At 43.5% G+C, this 17323-nt stretch overlaps 1 protein-coding gene across 4 annotated transcripts in view; it reads right to left on the bottom strand.

Annotated features, from left to right (window-relative positions):
- TBC1D30 (TBC1 domain family member 30) overlaps positions 1–17323 on the bottom strand; it is a 41427-nt gene that overhangs the window by 8562 nt on the left and 15542 nt on the right. For all 4 annotated transcript variants that reach the window (XM_035127405.3, XM_035127406.3, XM_035127410.3 and 1 more), the window contains 7 exons: positions 16629–16690; positions 16131–16196; positions 15186–15311; positions 10833–11018; positions 10048–10216; positions 8548–8716; positions 1623–1728 (listed from right to left, as the gene is read on the bottom strand). In XM_035127405.3, coding sequence (XP_034983296.3) covers positions 1623–1728; positions 8548–8716; positions 10048–10216; positions 10833–11018; positions 15186–15311; positions 16131–16196; positions 16629–16690 — 884 coding nt within the window. The remainder of the gene's footprint in view (positions 1–1622; positions 1729–8547; positions 8717–10047; positions 10217–10832; positions 11019–15185; positions 15312–16130; positions 16197–16628; positions 16691–17323) is intronic.

Below are 17323 nucleotides of genomic sequence, written 5' to 3'. Positions count from 1 at the left end.
TTTGCCTCAAGTCAGGAGTGTGCACAAAAACTCCAACAACGTAAAACACCTCTTCCATTTAGCGAGTCCACACAAACACCTGGCAAGCGTGGGAACAGACAAAACTGAACCTAGCCCCCACATCTTCATCCCCCTCCCCATTATTGGAGTTTGATCACTTTCACCTGCTTTGTTACTATATTCCTACAATCCTATCCCTTGGGAGAAGAATTGTAGCAGAACCTGAAAATCATTTATACCCTTTATGTCAATAGAAATCTGTTCCATATGAAACCTCTGAATAAAATTGTACCATTAAATTTTTCTGCATGTTGCTAATTTCCAGAGGTTTAGGTTATAAACAGAACTACACTTTCCTGTCCCCTTCTCTTTTAGCTGCAACAGACTGATATGGCTACTTCTGGGTGGGTGGGGGAACCAATATTCATAGCCCACCAAGCTGAACATAACTCTACAGCCATATATTGTGCCTTCCTTTTTGTAAAAAAAAGTCCTCCCCAAAACAGAAAAAAACAGGTGATTTATTAAGCATCTTGGTGGGCTATCTTACATGGCTGAAGGACGGCAGTTCGTTGTGCAGGCTTCCTTTAATACCCAATACTATGTGCCTATTATTGTTACATTTCTATCCCATCTTTCTTCCAAGGAGCTCAAGGTGGTAGCCATGGCTCTCCTTCTCTCCATCTTTATCCTCAGAACAACCCTGTGAGGTAGGCTGAGAGAGTGAGACTGGCCCAAGGTCACCCAGTGAAGCTTTATGGCTGAGTGGGGACTGGAAACCATGGTCTCTTGGGTTCAGGTCCAGCACTCTTGACCACTATACCACAATGACTCATACCTTTGTAAACCCTGAACCTCTCTGAACCGGAACAGCTTTATTATGACAAATGCAGTGGGTAGCGTTCAACTAAGTTTTTCCTCAGAGCAGAGCCCTTGAAATCAGTGAACATGGTTGACATAAGCTCAATAATTTCAATGAGTCTCCCATGAGTAAAACTTAGTTGAATATTGCCCCATATCTTGATTTCACACATCAAACCAATCACTGAAATGCAATTTATAACAGAGTAGGAAGCAGTTTGATACTGACATTCGTTGCACTCTTCTCAGTATTGTACAAACCTATTTCAAGAGCTATGTGGGCAGCCACCGCATTGTATTTTAAAAGTACAGCACATTTGCATTATTCATAAGGTTCCTTCCCTGTCTTTAAAGTTCTTGCCAAAGTTGGATGAAAAGCGAACTGTACAAGGTTGACTTGTTATTAACAGTAATAGAACACTCTGCTTCAATCAGATTTCGGAGAAAACTTTATAATTTTTGAACTGTTTTTTTCTTTCTTTTCTGAAGTAAGCTGCCTTATACAGGATCACACCTTCTAGCTCAATACTATCTTTGCTCACTGGCAGCAGCTCTATAAAGGAGACTTTCTCAGTCCTACCAGGAGCTGAATATGAAAACCTTTGCATGCAGAGTAGATATTCTACCATTGAGCTACAGCGTCCCTTCAAGATATTTTTAATACCTTGAAAAAAATGTGAGCTTTGTCCAACCAGAGCAATATTATTCCACCCTAGTTTCACCTTTATGTAGTTACCTTTATGTAGTTCATACTTACTAACCTGCATGAGTTCATTGCTATCAATCAGGTCGCCTTCCAACATCTCTTGGGTTAACTTTCCCATGGTGCCATAGAATTCATCTGCAGTTTCACAACAATCTATCTGCCTGCATCGCAACACAAACATTTCTGTTATCTAAACAACATGTTATATTTCTGAGTAAATATAGAGCGTTTAATCAGTTATTTGGAGAGGGGGGGAAACACATAAACAGCTATAAACAGCTTAATACCAGTGATATTAGTGGACAAATATCCACAAATAGCTCTAATTAGAGAACTATCAGGCTAGTTCTCTAATTAGGGACCCAGGTGGCGCTGTGGTTAAACCACTGAGCCTAGGGCTTGCTGATCAGAAGGTCGGCGGTTCGAATCCCTGTGACGGGGTGAGCTCCCGTTGCTTGGTCCCAGCTCCTGCCAACCTAGCAGTTCGAAAGCACGTCAAAATGCAAGTAGATAAATAGGAACCGCTACAGCGGGAAGGTAAACGGCGTTTCCATGTGCTGCTCTGGTTTGCCAGAAGCAGCTTTGTCATGCTGACCACATGACCTGGAAGCTATACGTCGGCTCCCTCGGCCAATAATGCGAGATGAGCGCACAACCCCAGAGTCGGTCACGACTGGACCTAGTGGTCAGGGGTCCCTTTACCTTTACCTTTATCAGGCTATTAATCTGTGTTTCAGCATCATGCAAACATAAAAAGTGAAAATACAAAACTGTTTCTTTGCCACACTTGAAAGTATCTCAGTGTTCAGGGGAATGAGTTGTCCAACGAAGCACCCTATTTGGGTGATCTACTCTGTGGCGATTATTTGTTTACATTATTTCTCGCACCACTTTTCTCAAAGCAGCTCAAAATCATAAAAAACAGAACACTTATAAAATTTGAACTAACACATTAAGAAACAAAAGCAGATTCTAATTCAGTAATCCAACTGAAAGTGATCCAAACCATTTTGTAGTTTAGAAACAGAGCAATCACTGTTTAAAAGCCAGCCATCTATGATGAACTATGATCACACTGACTAACTACCGTGTTTCCCCTTTTTTAAGACACCGTCTTATAACTTTTTTTCCTCAAAAAAACACACGGTGTCTTATTTTCAGGGGATGTCTTATTGTTATGTTTTTATGGTATCTGTGGTTCCGGGCGGTGGGGCGACAGGCCACCTGCGCGCCTTCTGAGCTTGGCCAGCCGAGCTTGGCGAGGTGGAAGGCCTCCGGGGAATGTGGGGCCCGGGCAAGGTGGCACTGAGAGCCCCCACGGCCGCGCAGCCATCGCCCTCATTGCCGCGTCCCTTTCAAGCCTCTCGCTCAAGCTTGGAAGGAGCCGCGCGCCCACGGCTCATGCAGCAAGGGCCCTCCCGACTCCTTCCCAGGCGCCCCTTTCCCCTCCTCCTTGCCGGTTCTGGGCAGCAGGCGGCAGGCAGGAAGAGGCCAGGTCGCTGGCTCGGCGCTCTGCCTGATCGGCGCTGCGGAGCGCTCCGATGGATCGGCACTGTGGAGCGCTCCGAGGGATCGGCGCTGCGGAGCGCTCCGAGCGATCGGCGTTGCAGAGCGATCGGCGCTGTGGAGCGCTCCGCTCTGCCGCCGCCAGTTCTGGGCACTGGGGCGGCAGGCCTCCTCGCCGGGCGCTCTGGCGGCGCAGAAGGGGCCAGCAGCGCTCCCGCCGTGTGTTGCCCCGGTGGTGCGGAAGGGCCTGCAGGCCTCCCGTCACCACTCTTCCTTGGGCCATGCAGCCCACGACACTCCGGCGTCGTGGAAGGGGCCAGCAGCGCTCCCGCCGCCGCCCGTCACTCCAGCGGTGCGGAAGCACCCGCGGGCCTCCCGCCGCCGCTCAGCCTTGGGCCATGCAGCCCTCTGAGGGATCGGCGCTGCGGAGCGCTCCGAGGGATCGGCGCTGCGGAGCGCTCCGAGGGATCGGCGCTGCGGAGTGATCCGAGCGATCGGCGTTGCAGAGCGATCAGCGCTGTGGAGCGCTCCGCTCTGCCGCCGCCGGTTCTGGGCGCCGGGGTGGCAGGCCTCCTCGCCGGGCGCTCTGGCGGCGCAGAAGGGGCCAGCAGCGCTCCCGCCGTGTGTTGCTCCGGTGGTGCGGAAGGGCCTGCGGGCCTCCCGTCACCACTCTTCCTTGGGCCATGCAGCCCATGACACTCCAGCGTCGCGGAAGGGGCCAGCAGCGCTCCCGCCGCCGCCCGTCACTCCAGCGGTGCGGAAGCGCCCGCGGGCTTCCCGCCACCGCTCAGCCTTGGGCCATGCAGCCCCCAGGGGTTGCTACGACCACATAACACCCAGCAGCAGCAGCAACAGCAGCGGGAGGACAAGGACGGCGCTGTTGCTGGGTCCCGCTGCCTCGAGGCGAGCGGCACTGCTGCGCGGAGGTATGGCTTATTTTCAGGGGGTGTTTAATATTGCACAAATGCTTTAAAAGCCTGCTATGGCTTACTTTCTGACTACGTATTAAAAAGGGGGAAACACGGTATGCTGGGAGTAGGAAGCAATTTCAGCACACAGAGCAAAGGGAAAGGAGAGGGAAGTGTTACCAAATGTTTGATAGGACTTCAAACTTAAGTGTAGGAAGGAAAAGACTAGTCCTGTTTCCATTCAGTTATTTCCTTATTGCAGTGTCTACGCAGCTTGTCAGTGCTTTGTGAAATTTTGTTTAATCTCTACATCAGCAAGGGAACCATCTGTTATCAAGTAGGAGGCCAGTAAATGGGTCCCAAAAATATTCCTGGGAAATTTCCAAAGGAAAGGGTAGTAACCATTCCATTTAAAGGAGAGGCTAGACTGTTGTCTCTACGGATGTACATCCTAGATAAAATTTAGCTGGAACACTTTAGAGACATTGTTGTTTAATATTTGCACAGTTCCAGTTGATGAGAGCTGCTTTTGAAGCTTTCCTGCCCTTCTTTCGACTTCCACAGAGGAATGATTATTTTCCCCCCTTCAATGTGGTGTTTTCTTAGCGAGCATTTGATTGATCTGTAGACAGTTGAACTCTTTAGGGTGCTCTTGAGAGGTCAAAGAAAGGACAACAAGATAGTGATTCAAGACAACAGTACATGTGCCTCAAAGGGAAATGATCATGACTTAGAATTCGTGCAGCAGCCTCTATTTCAGATGGCCAGTTTAACACTGAAAAGTGCAATCTCGTCATGAGCTTCTGAAGATAAGCAACAGCAATAGAGACTCTGACAAAGACCCACTTGAAATAAATATCAGGTTGGCTTTGATTGTCATAATTTATCTTTGTGTCCTTGTTTTAGAGGAGGACCTGAGGTGGATGTAGCCTTTCCACCTGAGCTCTCAGATCTAAACCTGAGTATTTTATAAAAGCAATGCAAAACTATTTCATCTGACTTTCAGTAGCCAAAGATAGGTAAAGGGACCCCTGACCATTAGGTCTAGTCGCGGACGACTCTTGGGTTGCGGCGCTCATCTTGCTTTATTGGCCGAGGGAGCCGGCGTACAGCTTCCGGGTCATGTGGCCAGCATGACTAAGCCGCTTCTGGCGAACCAGAGCAGCGCATGAAACATCGTTTACCTTCCCGCCAGAGCGGTAGCTATTAATCTACTTGCACTTTTTGGGGTGCTTTCGAACTGCTAGGTTGGCAGGAGCAGAAACCGAGCAATGGGAGCTCAGCCCGTCGCAGGGATTCGAACCACCGACCTTCTGATCAGCAAGCCCTAGGCCATAGCTGCCAAGTTATCCCTTTTTTAAGGGATTTTCCCTTATGCTGAATAGGCTTCCTCGTAAGAAAAGGGAAAACTTGGCAGCTATGCCCTAGGCTCTGTGGTTTAACCCACAGCGCCACCCGCATATACAACCGTTCAATAGATTAACTGGCTGATCATATGTTTTCAATATACTGTCACCACTCTGGGCAGGTCACAAACTAAATATTATATATACATAAACACAAACAAGAGACTTGGCACTGCAGGGCACTGCATAAGAAACTGTGGCACCATCAGATCAACATCGTATTTCATATACCCTTAAGAAGTAAATGGTGCTGGTGCACCTGCTGTGATCCACCTGGGATCGAGCTGTGACCTACTAGTGGGTTGCGACCCAGCAGTTAAAGACCAGTGCACTAGAATATCTGAAAGAACTTATACGGTCTTGAAACTATTTGACATTCAGGTTTCTGCAAATATGCACTGTCTCAAACTATGTCCTTTTGGTTCCTAACACCACAGTGGAGGAAATGCATTATCCATTATTCTGTCTTATATTCTGGGAACCAGAGCATTGGGCTTGTTGCTGAGAAACATGAGTTCATACCTCCACTCAGTTATGGGGGTCATTGAGGGTTCTGAACAAAACTATCACTGAGAGTTGCTTTCAGGCTAGAAGATGGAAGTAGGGAAATGTAAAAATGCATTAAGTATGAGAAGATAATGGGAATGCCTAACGTAAGTACCATTCGTGGATATCTCACTGCAACTATACTGCACTACTCAGTGTTTAGTCTTAAGTCTTAACAATATATGTCAAGCTGGAGAAGCAGCCTTTGGCTTGGATTCTGAGTTGCCCATCCTTGAAAAGAAGGGTTCCTTCCTTGTATAGAAGGAAGTCTAATCCAGCAGAGATTCTAACAACTGTAAGGGGAAGTCAGAGAGCAATGTTGACAGCTTTCCTCTTCCTTCTACAGCCCTCCATAAACCTCCCACACCATTATTGATCCTTTCAGAGCAGACTTTCAGGGGTACACTGGGAAATCACCAAGTATTGCCTACCCTACCCTAGCAACAGGAACTTCTCATGAGCAAATTCTGCTCATGGGACATAAATTAAAAATCTAATTGTTCTTCGAAAGACAAAGTACAAAATGAAAACTGTCTGCCTACTATGGAAAATTTGTAAATCGCGATTGGTGTTAATTGCATTTAGAAAGTAGCACTTAATTAGTTTTTTGTCTTATTTCAGGGACAACTTTTGCATCTAAACTGGCTCTTCAGGAAAGCAAAATATATGGGCATCAGAAGAGGAGATCAGAAGCAATAATGCAATCCAGCAAAATATTTTCCAGCTGAACTAGCAGGCTTCTGCTTGCAATTACCCTTGAAGTCAATGACAAAAACTTGTTCACAAAAGGACTGGGTCTTTTTGTTTTGAATGTAACTAACTTGGGAAAAGAAATGAGTTGTTCCAAGTATTATTATCATTATTATTAAAGCATAAATCTGACTTTATGTGTCTTGGTACTTTATTTCAGAAAGCTTGTTCAAGTTCTTCACAAGAGATGGAAATGATTCCTAAAGCCCTTGCTATTAGCTTTTTAAATCAACTGTTCTTGACAGCCACTAGAATATTTGTTAGAACTTGTCCCAAAATAAACACACTTTTTTTAAAAAAATAATCCTTTGAATATAATTAGTTTATTCAATTGCCAGGGTGTTTCTTAGACTTTCATTAAGGGCTTCAAACACTCTGGGTGGAATTCAATTAACTCCCTTATACTCAACAAAAGGGCTTTTGATCCAGCAGACACCTCTGCTAATGGAAGAGGAGGGGAAGGAACTGTTGCCGATTCCCCCTTTCCTCTTCTGCAGGGTCCCTCAAATCTCTGGAGCTGATTTTGGGGAGCAGGACACCAAGAGTTGCATTTGGGGGAGCTAGCAAATAGTGAGCTCCCCATTGCGGGTTGGATCCAGGCCACCTTTTGTGGACAGGAAGCCTCCATCTATGCAAAGCTTCTGATTCAACAGAAGGCTCCCTCCCACCCCGCCAAACAGTGTCAGGCATAGTGCTGGTTGCAACTAGCAAAGATACTTCTCCACTGGCCGCAGCAAAGTCTGGATCCAACCCCATAATATTCCCATTAGTAAAAACAAAACAAAAACCATGGAAACCATGATAGCTGTCCCAGACACTGTCACAGTATATAAAACATTGCATTAATCTTGTACATAATACCGTATTGGCTTGAATATAAGACGCACCCGCAAATAAGCCACAGCTTTAAAATTGAAGTGGGGGAAAGAAAAAAAAGAAAATAATCGGGCTGCTTCCTGGGCCGGCCTTCCCCCCCTCCCCCTTCCTCCAGGCTGCCACACTTATATTCCACAGAGGCGGAATCTGGAAAAAAAAACTGTGGCTTATATTCTATTCGGGCCAATATGGTAAATGTAATGTTGTACAGCAGTGGTCCTCAACCCACGGGCCATGGACCGGTACTGGTCCGTGGATCAATTGGTACCGGGCCGCCCAAGGAACATTTAAATACAATTAAATTAAAATTATTAAATCAAAACAATCTGAATAAAATATAAACAATCAACGTTCCCCCCTCAGCGGGCCATGGTAAAATTATCAAACGTTGACTGGTCCGCGGCGATAAAAAGGTTGGGGAGCACTGTTGTACATGATCCAGTTATAGTTGTACCTTGGATCTCAAACACCTTGGTTCCCAAACGACTGAAACCTGGAAGTGAGTGTTTCGGTTTTCGAACAATTTTCGGAAGCTGGTCATCCGGCTCGGCTTCGGCAGCTTCCGATTGGCTGCAGCATGCTCGTGCCGCCAATTGGAAGCGGCGCCTTGGTTTTCGAACGGTTCTGGGAGTCGAACCAACTCCCAGAATGCATTCTGTTCGAGAACCAAGGTATGACTGTATGTGAATCACTAAGGAGGGCGATTCAACTCCTGGGATATGTTTTAGGAGCAATGTCAGCTGTTGCCTCACCACCACCAACCCACAAAACAACTGAACTGTATGTAACATAGCTGCATCGCAAAGCACACTACATGGGTCGACTGGGATGGAGAAGGAAAAAACAATCGGGCAGGAAAGAATCCTGCGAAGGAAAGTGAATGGGCATCGTTGTCAGAACTTCAATACCATTTCATATAGTACTTCCAACCCTCCAAATTAAGTATTAAGTATCATTCCCTTTAGGCATAGGCTGAAAGTATACTTACTCTCCCAGCTTTGCCCAAAGAGCCAGCGCTACTCTCAGTATAATTTCTGACCCTTCGAAGAACACAGAATCCCAGATTTTTAGAACTGTATGGTTAGGAAGGCATGTAGCAAACAGGGTCAGGAACCACTGCATAGTGAAGACATTCGTGAGTGGGGGTTCGTAACCGCCTGAAACAGAAAAAAACAGAACAGATCCACAGCTATTCCCTGAAAGTGTTTATCTTAACACAACCCATAAGGAAGAAAAATACAGAACTGCAGGAACAACAAATCATTCCATTGCATTCAGTTTTCGGTTTGCCATAGATCCAAGGAACCCAAACACAATTGATAATATGCTAGCAACATTCCTCTATGGAATAGCTTTGCTCAGTTTTAACTAATGTCAGAATCTGGTAGGATTTTTACCCCCATGCCTTCTGAATTGATATCATAAACTGAACAGTGGTGTGGCAGGTGATTGGACCAGGAGTGTAACAATAAATTCCATCAACCCATCTCTTCCTCTCTTTTACATAAAAAGAACTCTGCTTCATCGGGCCGAAGTCCAGCATCCTGTTCTCACAGTGGCCAACCAGATGCCTATGAGAAGCCTGCAAGCAACACCCAAATACACCAAGTAAGTGGGGTTAGGTATTAGAATTTGCATGTCAAACTCAGTAGTATCCCAATTTTCAATGGAATGGTTTGTCCAAGAAAGCACTCTCTTAGGGTCTTTTAACTCTGCAGTGATTATCAATTATTTATTAAGCTTTCTTATGCTGATTTTCAAGACAAGAAGTCTTTCTGAAGCAGCTCAGAGTCATAATTTAGCACTTAAGAAAAAATACAGAAGATCCCTTAAAAATGTAAATTATCACAGCAGCAAAGAACAGATTCTCTCTCAAACCAGTAACCCCAACTGGAACAGTTATTAATAGTTTCACTATGATCATGTTTGCTATTTTTAAAAAAAGTCTGATACAAAAATACATATGAGGGCCCTGTGATAATCATCTGAGGCCCTTTCTTCATGAGAGCCCCAGAGCATGGCAGCACAAGGGCCATTTCTGTGGTGGCTCCCCACATGTAAAATGCTCTCTTCGGGGAGGCTCCCCTGGCACCTTCATTACATATCACTAGGCACCAGCAAAAACTTCTCTCTTTAACCAGAATTTTGGCTGATTAACATTCTACGTCATTTTAAATGTGTTTGTCAGGGGAATGTTATTGGTTTTGTTTTGTTCTTGTTTTCATTATGTATTTTGTGTTCTCCTTATTTATTTTTATAATGTGGACCACCTTCAGATGAAGGACGGGTATACAAATTTAAATAATAATAATAATAATGTTTCACCTCAAACATTTGTTAAGTTTTAAACAGGCTAATACAGTATATATATTTTAGCCTCATGATCAGATGCGTTCTAAATGCTCCCAGGGAAAAGAAATGTTATAGGAGCAAATAAACAGAAAACTAACGAAGAAAACAACTGGAAGGCATCTGTTCAGGAATCTACCTCCGCTTTCCCTGTTGGCAGCTCTTTGAAGAGTATCCAAATGCTGTGACAGCTCAGGAAGTTTCATTCTCAGGAGGTCTCGGAACACGGCCATGTCGACAGATAGCGCTCGGAGGTTATTGACAAAATAGCTGTCAGGCAGCACTTTATCAATTAAGAAAATCATAATCTGAAAACAAAGCAGAAAAGGCTGGCAGCTAGTAAGCGTCCCGTGGAATCACTGTGATTGAATACAAATTATTTCCATGCAATTCTCTATTATTGTATTAAAGGTAAAGGTAGGCAGGTGGTGCTGGGGTCTAAACCACTGAGCCTCTTGAGCTTGCCGATCAGAAGGTCAGCGGTTCAAACCCCCACAACGGGGTGAGCTCCCATTGCTCTGTCCCAGCTCCTGCCAACCTAGCAATTCGAAAGCACGCCAGTGCAAGTAGATAAATAGGTACTGCTGTGGCGGGAAGGTAAATGGCGATTCTGTGTGCTCTGGTTTCCGTCATGGTGTTCCATTGCGCCAGAAGCGGTTTAGTCATCCTGGCCACATGACCCAGAAAGCTGTCTGTGGAGAAACACCGGCTCCCTCGGCCTGAAATCGAGATGAGTGCCGCAACCCCATAGTCACCTTTGACTGGACTTATCTCAAAAATCCCCTGAATTCCTGTGTTTAAAAAAAGACACACCCACACACCCTGCTTCGGGGGACTTCATCCCCACTGCCAAACTATCCTGATAGAAAAATTTCAAAATACGGGTTAAAAAAACACACCACCTTGCTCAGTAGCGTTACTCACTTTTAAAGCATCTCCCTCGTTGCCTTCCATTACTTCAAGAATGAGGGCGGCCAGAATGTTAAAGCCTTGGCAATATCCTACAGATTTGTTCCACCTGGCGTAAGCCAGTAAAACACGTTTCAATACCACTCTGTCTTCCTCTGCCTCCTGGCCACAATAAGAACTGCATCCAGTTCGATGAAGATCCTAAAGAAAGTGGGGGAGAAACAGGGAATAAGGTGCCAGGAGAAGCTCCCTTTAGGGCTTTTCCATTGTTAAATTCAAGCACACGCTCTAATGTCAGCCCTGTTTTTATTTCCTGAATTAAATTGACTTTGCACTATGGAATGGAATCTGGAAATGTCCAATTCTAATATGAAGTAAATTAGTAGATTCAATATCCACACCCTTTATCTACTGACACGCTTAAGGAAGCTAACTGAATAAGCAATTACCGGTACCACCGGTCAATATAAAATAGCAACAAAATAATCATTGTGCAGAAAGTGGATTATTTCTTAAATGGAAAATTAGAAACACTTTTTCTGCTGTCAGCAGTTGATATCATATTGGGCAGAAGCAACAGCAATATAAAGCCTGCTACTTAATCTTGTGTCTCCTAATTCCCAAGTTAACATGCTGGTATATTGGGGGGGAAACACCATCCTGGGGATGAAGGGAACAGGCAGCAGCATTCTGAAGCTAAAATTCGTAACAAAATTTTAAGAAATTAAGACATCCCTGGGACAGAAGGCAATGCGAACTCTAGCCATATTGAAACAAACACTGAACAGGTGCATTTTATCAGGCAAGCTGTAAATTTTTAACATTCTAAGGGAGGTTTCAGATAGCTTGAAAACTCCCATCTGTCTCTCTAAAAGCATGCCTTTAAATGAAACAAAGGTTTATAAAAGAGCAGAATGAAAACTGGAGTGAAGTGGACGATGTTAAGCAGCAATTAAAAACATTAAACTACTGCAATTTTAAAAGTTCACTATTTGAATAAAATGCAGCAAACTCTAAATACAGAATTAGTTTTTTCTGGAACTAGCAGAGAAGTTCCAGTGAGAATGTAAAGTGCACTAGTCTCCATACGCATGAGCGTACAAGTTATGCGTTGCATTTAACTAAGTTCTACTCAGTGCAAAGCCACTAAAATTAAGTGAGCCACGGCCAATAAATTCAGTGGGTTTACTCAGAGTATGACAAACACTGGATACAACAACCCCACATCTTGAGTAGACACTGCTGCTCTTTCAAAAGCAACATGTAAAATTCTAGAAAAATATGTGGACTTGAACTATATAATTGCATGACTGGAATGACTTCTGCTTGAATAACAGGACTTCCCTGCCATTCCTCCCGCCCTGTGCTCTCTGTGGGCAGGGCCGGCTCTAGGTAGACCCCCAGTGGCGCAGAAACCATGCTGCGCCCTGCAAGGGCAGGGGCGCCAGAGCGATCTCCGCCCCTCAGCGCCAGGGCAGCCGACCTGCTCAAGACTGCCCTGTCTGTGGGAGAACCTCTACAAAAGGCATAGGGGTGCACAGAGGAGGAAAAGGGGGGGAAATATTCTGTTGCGCATGGACACATTCTTGCACTGACAGTATGTTCAACTTAGTGTGAATTCCACCCTATGTGCTCATTTTTGTCATTGTTGTTTTTCCTTTATTACACTGCACATAGGAATTGACCGTTGTGTCACTCAACTGCACCCCTCCCCACTTTTATTTTATACTGCAGGGGTGTGCTAACAGCTGTTTAGAACCCAAATTTTGGTTTGTGTGCCAAACATACAGGCAAACTTTGGTTTACACTTTGTGCTCCCTACCCCACACCCCGTCTCTTTCCCAAGAGCCTCCAGATACTATTCCAAACTGCTTATTGCTGCTGAAGAAACACCTTCTCACCACTGGTTGGCAACCACAAGGCGGTGGTGTAAGCAAGGACTTCACTGCTTAGAATCCTTTAGATTACTAAATGCATAATCAACTCACACAGCATATTCTTCCATTCTATTTCATTCTGCCCAGGAGCCCTTCCCTCTCTTAATTTATATTGGTGTGCCCTATTGCTAGGATCTTGAATGTGCATAAAGCATACATCGCTTCCTTTCTTTTTAATTAGCAATGATTTTCCCTCACCTCCAATTGCGTATTTCCTCATGCCATCTTGTATTCATCATGTTCACGAGAATTGCACCCCCTTATAATATTTAATACATAATCTATTTATTGCTAATTAGTGCTTTGGTATCTTTGTTTTCTTTTGCTGTTACAGTGGAACCAGTGGGCTTGATTCAGAACCTGTCAGTCAAAAGACACCTGAAGAGAGATCTTTAGAGAGCACTGTCACCAGCCTTATCTGCTGCCCTTACACTAAAGAAATCTGGAGAGTGAACATCATTCTCTCCCCACTCCCATTTTTAGCTTCACAATAACCTTGTGTGGTAGGAAAGGCTGAGAGATAGTGACTGGCACAAGGTTAGCCGATGAACTTCATGGATGAGTGGAAATTTGAGCCTGGGTCTCCTCTGGCCAGGTGGCCCTTCAAATGTTGCTGGACTCCAACTCCCATCAGCGCCAGACAGCCATGGATGATGGGAGCTGTAGTCCAACAAGATCTGTAGAGTTGCAGGTTACTTTGGTAACTACACCAGCTCTTTCTTAATAGTTGTTAAGACAGGATCAGATGCTGGCACGATCAGGTGTTGATTTTTGTTCACTGCAATAGCTTGTATTCTATGTCAGTTATACTCAGACTTGTTGAAATTAATGGACAAGACTAAATTAGTTCCATTGATTTCATGGGTCTATTTTGAATAAAACTTAGTTGGATGCAACCCTATTCCATTTTATATAAGCAGATTAATAAGAAATAGTTATCAGAACCCAGAAAGGGGGGGGGGGGAGAGGGAACAGACACACTTTGTTTCCCAAGAGTTACATTGTATTGGCGGTTATAGACCATTAGTAAGCAAGAGACAAAACATATGTATTGTTAATTTTTAATGTGGACTGTACAAATAAGCTCTATAATTTATACCTACTAATTAGGATCAGTATTTTCATACAGAACATTCGGAAATATGTATAACCTTTCTAAGACCCACTGGGATAGCTCAGTCAGTAGAGTATGAGACTCTTAAACTCAAGGCTGTGGGTTCGAGCCCCACATTGGACAAAAAGATTCCTGCATTGCAGGGGTTTGGACTAGATGATCCTTGTGGTCCCTTCCAACTCCAGAATTCTATGATTCCTATTACAAAACTTTGCTGTAGTTCTCATCAAGGTGATGTTCTGGTTTATTTCTACCTGTCCTCATTCTGGGCTATACCACCTTAAATTGCATTTTGGGGCTTACCGTACATAATGGAATTCTCATCCACAGAAATAAAATGCCTGCACATAGGAAACTAAAATGTCTTGGAGAAAGGTTCTTGCCTGATCTTCTATATTCTTCTACATCAAGTTTCCCCTGCAGTTTGAATGATCCAGCCCAAACACAAGTTTGCCAACTCATAGAGAACCAAGACTTAGGCATAGTCGTACATTGTTCACTGTGGTAATTTTTATTTTATTGCATTTAAATACCACCTTTAGGAGCTCGAGGTAGCATACATTCCTCATTTGATACCCCCCCCCACAACCCTGTGAGGTAGGTTAGGCTGAGAGGTAGCAACTGACCCTAGGTCACCCAGTAAGCCTCAAGGGGGAGAGGGGATTTCAACCTTGGCCTACCAGTCTGTCGCCCGACAATTTAATCACAACACCACACTGTCTCCTGTAATGTGGAATTCATACCACTGGCTACTTGATACGTGAAGCAATTTTACATTCAGTTCATGCTGCAGTATATTTAAATACTTTTGGTCAGGGGTCAGGTAGATAATATGAGAAGCTTCCTCGAACAACATCATAGTAGGGAGTGGTTCATACATGATAATAAGCTACGTTGCATGTGGGAGGTGGCCTTGAAATGTGGAACTGACAAGACTAAGACAAGTATATTTCTAGAAATACAATGGGGGGGGGAGGTAATTTGCCAATGAGCATAATAATTCAAAAAGTAATGCTAATAAAGGAGTATTTTAGGACCAATCTTCCTTCTAAGCTCACTTTTGCCATTTTGGAAGCTTCCAGGTAAAGGGAACCTGCTTTTGGAAGTGGTGAAGAGCTCAGTCTTATTATTAAAAGTTTAGCAGTTCATTATTCTATTAATCTTCCTAGCTGTTACCAGTTCCCATTGATCTAATTGAAACAATGGACAAAGAAATAATTTCCTTGCACGTTGATAATATAAATGTAACTTTCAGGAAAACAAGCAGGGACATATACAGCCATGAACAATAAACTACTTAAAAATTGTTTAAAGTACCTTTACAATCTGAATACCCATGGAATCATCATCCGGATTGCTTCTGTCATTGAAAGTGAAGCGCATTGTTTTATCCCAGTCAATTGCTATGCTCCTTAAGTAATGATCTGCCAAGGTGAGCCAGACCTTAAATAATAAATAATAATAAGTTTATTATTTATACCCCACTCCCAAAAGAGATTCCCCCCCCACAAAATAATGGTGAGTCATCCCTCCTTTAAATAGTTTATAAATAAGTAAAGCAAATCAACAATTTCATATCAGTCTGAAATACTATGCAAACAAGCTTTCAAACAGTAGCATAGCAAGACAGGAGCAGGCTGCCCTGGGCACTGCAGGGGACCACATGGCATCACTCGGGTTGGGGGGGGAGGCATGCAGCAGAATATACAAAGGTTTGGGTTGGATCCACACTCACTCATGCTAAGAACAGACTCGCTTAAATCAACAGGGCTTAACTTAGTCCTGACTAACTTAAGCTACATAGATTTCAATGGGTATAATCTAAGCATTACTAAGTCTGGCCCTATTCCAGAGGGTGTAAAGTTGGAGCAGGACTCGGCTTTACCTGCTGAGCAGCAGCCTGAAGGAGAAGAAGGCAGGGTGCCTCCACTCTTTTTACATGCAGTATCTCTTCACAAAGCAACTGGCGTAATTCACAGCTATCAGTCACCAGAAACTGAGGTATGGTAACTTCACCAGTGCCAAGCTTGAGGCATTAAATCATCTGTCAAAGTTATGAGCACTGGCACAAAGATTGGGTTTCTTTTTTCCCCTGAATTTATGCTAGAAACATCAGGTGACTCTGGTCACTAAAGAATACCTCTATGCTCATTCTTAAATCTAGAAGGAAGTGTTTCCATCAAAACATGTATGTGTTTATCCAATAATGAAAGTTATGCTCATTGAAATCCACAGGACACAGAAGGGTACAGCTTTCCTCACCTTTCTCCTCCACTCCTTTGGTATTCCTGTTGGCAGCCTAGCCACTGCTTTGAGAGCATCATGCCACTGAAAAATAACCACTGAGACAGATTATTCCAGTTCAGAAACATAATTGGGCATGCAACACATTATCAATTTAATATATTTACCATGAACTATTTGGTGACCAAGTACTTAAATACCCGGTTACCCAAATAGACATGATCAACATGGAGAGCATTCATATTCTAGAAATTACAAAAAATAGTAATAATGCAATGGACTTTCATCCTTTTAGCTTCTTAGCCATATAGAACAATCTGCTGTCACAGAAAAGGAAACTGTTGAGGTATCAAAACACCACTAGTAACAAGCACATTTGCAATGGAAGTGATTACTGTATAGGCTCATTCAGATAACACTCCCACTTCACAGGCCAGTGCAGATTTTAAATAAATATTTGTCCATGCATTCAGAAGGCCTTTTGCCACTTATAGAAGAATAAAAATAATATATTACCTGCTGAAAGCCATTCTGACCTAAAGATGGCTCAAGTGTAAATTTCAACTTGGTGTCAACTCCTATACAGTAAAACAACAACAACAAAGAAACCAATTACTAAAATATTGGTTTGGGGATTAAAGAAAAAAAATTATCAGATAACCATAAACGTGGGAATGCCCCCAAATATCTAAATCAACATATGGTAATGATACAATTTTTCACATACAAAACTGGGTATTTACGCTGGGTCAGAGACAACTCTAGAGAATAGGTAAATACCTTTAGTAATCTACATAGTAGTCTACATTTACAATACTGACATCCAAAGAAATTTCCAACCTTTCACAATTAGCTTTCCTTTTGTATCCAGTTGCAGCCAAAATATAATTAACAAATTAGCTACATATTTAATCAATATCCACTTCCAAAGAATCATATGGATCATAGTGAATTGTTTCATGCCCTTTCTTCATTGAAGTCTGATTTGTCAAACTCGCCTTAAGGACAATAGGGCATCTGCTTTTATGCAGCCCTTGTGCAAGAAGAAACTAGTTTCGTGCACAAGCTGTGCATTTCTTTTCTTTTTTTAAGACAAGCTGCATTATATGTACGTACATTATACAGTAAAGCGCTCTTTCCCCACATGGTAGAGTGCTGCTGTCCAAAGCTAAGGTGCTGAAATGTCATCTGATGTTCTAACAACAAACTTG

Source organism: Zootoca vivipara, chromosome 9 (assembly GCF_965207765.1).
Source record: "Zootoca vivipara chromosome 9, rZooViv2.hap1.1, whole genome shotgun sequence".
In the NCBI taxonomy this organism is placed as follows: Eukaryota; Metazoa; Chordata; class Lepidosauria; order Squamata; family Lacertidae; genus Zootoca; species Zootoca vivipara.
The sequence above is the reverse complement of the archived record's forward strand: the minus strand, read 5'-3'. Positions and strand labels throughout refer to the sequence as shown.